This window comes from Saccostrea cucullata, unplaced genomic scaffold, assembly GCF_032062105.1.
Source record: "Saccostrea cucullata isolate Sc308-1 unplaced genomic scaffold, CSIRO_AGI_Scuc_v1 ctg2112, whole genome shotgun sequence".
In the NCBI taxonomy this organism is placed as follows: domain Eukaryota; kingdom Metazoa; phylum Mollusca; class Bivalvia; order Ostreida; family Ostreidae; genus Saccostrea; species Saccostrea cuccullata.
Genome location: NW_026940179.1, coordinates 81,157 through 84,481, shown reverse-complemented (window position 1 = coordinate 84,481; position 3,325 = coordinate 81,157). Strand labels below are relative to the sequence as shown.

At 32.8% G+C, this 3,325-nt stretch overlaps 1 protein-coding gene across 1 annotated transcript; it reads right to left on the bottom strand.

The window, feature by feature from the left end:
- Positions 1 to 233: 233 nt before the first annotated feature.
- On the bottom strand, positions 234 to 3,325 carry LOC134254913 (uncharacterized). The gene is made up of 6 exons (XM_062737443.1): positions 3,237 to 3,325; positions 1,955 to 2,131; positions 1,378 to 1,451; positions 803 to 890; positions 490 to 583; positions 234 to 320 (listed from the first exon to the last, which is right to left on the bottom strand). The coding sequence occupies exons 1-5, from the start codon at positions 3,249 to 3,251 to the stop codon at positions 491 to 493; spliced, it is 447 nt and encodes a 148-aa protein (XP_062593427.1). The 5' UTR covers positions 3,252 to 3,325; the 3' UTR covers positions 234 to 320; position 490.

Genomic DNA, 3,325 nt, shown 5'->3' with positions numbered 1-3,325 from the left:
AATAATTTTCGCTTAAATTAAACAAATTTTGTTCAAAAATAAGTTTAAACGAAAACTTTTTTTTATAAAAAAAAAAAAAAAACTGACACTTCGCAGCTTAGCTAGTTATCCGTTCAACAGAGACAAATATCTTACACCAAGCAGCTAGGTTAGCCTCTACGATCTTGAATGCAGCCCTGGTCTCAAAAAAAAAACATAGACATTGTCGAATAGAAAAGAGGAATAACCAAATGTTATCATGCAGACAATTTTATTTCACTTTTAACACAAATGATAGAATGATTCCTTTGTGTGTCCTTCATTCTTCTAGTTCCCTATGACTACAAAAAATTAAAAAGAATTATTCTGATAAGTTGAAAAACATAAAAGTATATTGAATGAAAAAGAATGAGTAAAAATTAATTAAAACCTCAAAACTTCAATTAGGTAAGTATTACTCTAAATACAATATATTATTAAGGAATAACGAACGTCCAATTTGCTACTTACTTTAACCTTCAATTTTAGTAGTCAAATATCCAGTGCTTCTCTTAGACGATTTTTGGCCATCAATGCCTCTTAGTATTTTATAATATTCAGATTCCTTAAAAAAGCAAAATGTACAATATTAATTTAGATAGAAGAAATAAATAAAAGAAAGAGACAAACAGAGTGAGACAGAGAGAGAGAGAGACAGAGAGAGAAAGCATAAGAATGAGAGAGAGAGAGCGAAAGACAAAGCATGAGAAAGGAGACAGTGAGAAAGAGGGGAAGGAGTCACAGAGAGAGAGAGAGAGAGAGAGAGAGAGAGACCCTTTCTTACCCCTACGCTCTTTGTTTGTCTTTCTTCTGCTTCATTACTGCTCCTCTCCACTTTTTCAAAGACGTCATCCTCCGTTTCAATGCTTCTTCTGAAACATTTATGACGAGAAAATTATAATAGAAACAAAGTGCTTAGTAATAATATGGTTTTCTAACATAGATGATTACAGAAAAGTAAGAATGATTCCTTTGTATGTCCTTCATTCGTTAGGTACAATAAACTTTTTCATTTATATCATCAAAGATCATAACTAAAGGTAATATTGCATGTACAAAATTAATGTAAATACATAATGTACATATATAAGTAATTTTAGAAATATGATACATTGCATTCCCTGTTATATGCATGAAAATGCTTATAAAATGTCTTATCTCAACCTTATTTGCATTACAATTGTTAGTTTAAAAAAAAAAGAAAAGTTTCTACATTTTTCCTAGAGTTCTAAATAATATTAATGGAAGCAAATGCTTTAAATTTTAACTTTTAGCATAAGGATAACATAAAGCACTTTTTTGGTCTGAATTGCTATAGGCAATACTTTACTTACATTTGTAATAGTATGGAATACTTACTTTGTCCTTCGAATTATTCTGTAATAATACAAAGGTGCCCCATTAAGTGAGACCTTCAAGTCGTAAGCCAAATTCTGCAAAAAAAAGTTTTTTTAAGTTGGAAATCGTCAATGAGAATGACAGATCGAATGTCGTCGTATTCTCTTAGTTCTCTTCGAGATTTCTTTTATCCTAATGCAACTGTGTTCAACAATGAATTTTGATTATCTAATACATTGATGTCTGAGTCTGTAAAAAGGGCTTTAATGAAAGTGAAATATTTACATTGCTATACATCATAGTAGAGGGATGAAAAAATACGATGCCTCATGACGTGTATACAATTTATAAAACTCCATTTAAAAAGGCGTTTCCATTAAAAAAAATGCTTAAATTTGAAAGAAATGGGAATAACCATGTTCTTTAATTTTAGCTTTGTATCTGTGATCGTTAATGCTGATTAAATGGTTGCACATTTCTGTTTAACCGCCTTTGCTGATGCGACGTCAAGCAACACTACCGAAAGTGTCAACATGGAAATATTAATCTTTTGCATTCATATTTGCAAGATATATAAGAACTAAAAATATGTTCTTACCCCACTTGAATAACAGATACCGTAGTAGACTCTGTAGTAATATTTGCAATGGGTGGAGTTACAAACTCGAAAGTTCCACGTGGTGTGTCTGTGATAACCACAATGAGCTGACGCTGCAGAAATCTCGTGGACAAGGTATACACCGAGCACAGCAACGGTGAGGACGAGGAGGTTCATCTGCAAAAATAAATGAAGCAATGTTACAATGAAAATGTTAATTAAGAATCACTAGGGAGTAACGATTTTGCGACACATTTGACACAAAAAATAAATGTAAGCAATGTTACAATGCAAATTTTAATGAGGAACCACTGGGAGTTAGGACATAAACTGGCATTATTGCATTTCTTACAATTATTTTTTTCGACACATTTGACACAAATTTAAATTCTGTGCTTCGTAACAAAGAACACTATGTAGCATGAAACGCTTTTAATAAATTAACAGATTTGGGTATAAATATGCTTTGTTTTGTTATACAGTGAAATCTGAACTTTGTGTTAAAGTGAATTATTATTTTTTTTTTTATTTTGTTTTAGAGACATCAAATGACACTATAAAACGTAAAATTTCTGATAAATAAAATGTAAATATCCCTCTTCCCCATCCCAAACGGATCTTTTTCTTCAAACCCCGAAATTTTTTTCTCATGAAAATATGTGATTTCACAGTATGATAAACTATACATTGGAAAACAATTCTAATAAGTAAAATACAACTGATCTTCCTCTGCATTCCATCGCCCGCGTGTCGTAGTGGTTAGAGCGTCTGCTCAAGAGTCGCGGAGTAAGGAGTCAGTCCTAACGTCGCGGGTTCGAATCCCATTGTGGGAAATTTTACTTAGATAAAGAATTCAAATCAGTAAAATACAACTGATCTTCCTCTATACTCCATCGCCTGCCTGGCGCAGTAGTTACAGCGCCTGCTCTAGAGTCGCAGAGTGACGAGTTGATCCTTACGTCGCGGTTTCGAATCCACCACTGCGGGACGTCTCTGGATGAGACCGTATAAACCGAGATCCCGTATCGCAGTAGATGCTGGCACGAAAAAGATCCCTCCCTGCTCAATGAACGTAAGTACCGAGAATAGGTCAAAAAAATTTTAAACTCCACCGACAAATGGAGGATTTTCCATATGAGTGAAAAATTTTCGAGAGAGACGCTAAACAACATACTATTGATCAATCAACCAATCTTCTGTATTCACCTTATTTGAATCATGATAGATATATTTTAAGTTTTTTTAAGTGGCACATTTATCTCACATTAAATTTAAGATATACCTTTAGAGAGGCCATTTTTGATCCAAGAGTTTAGTCCTGAAAGATAAAAACTTCCAAAATTAAAAATCTTAAATTTTATTATCGATTAT

Excerpts from the sequence above, each read along its gene's own strand:
- LOC134254913 (XM_062737443.1), bottom strand. Across the intron at positions 891-1,377 it reads AGAATAATTCGAAGGACAAA|AAGAAGCATTGAAACGGAGG; the intron begins GTAAGTATTCCA and ends TAAATGTTTCAG. Across the intron at positions 584-802 it reads GACAAACAAAGAGCGTAGGG|GAATCTGAATATTATAAAAT; the intron begins GTAAGAAAGGGT and ends TGCTTTTTTAAG.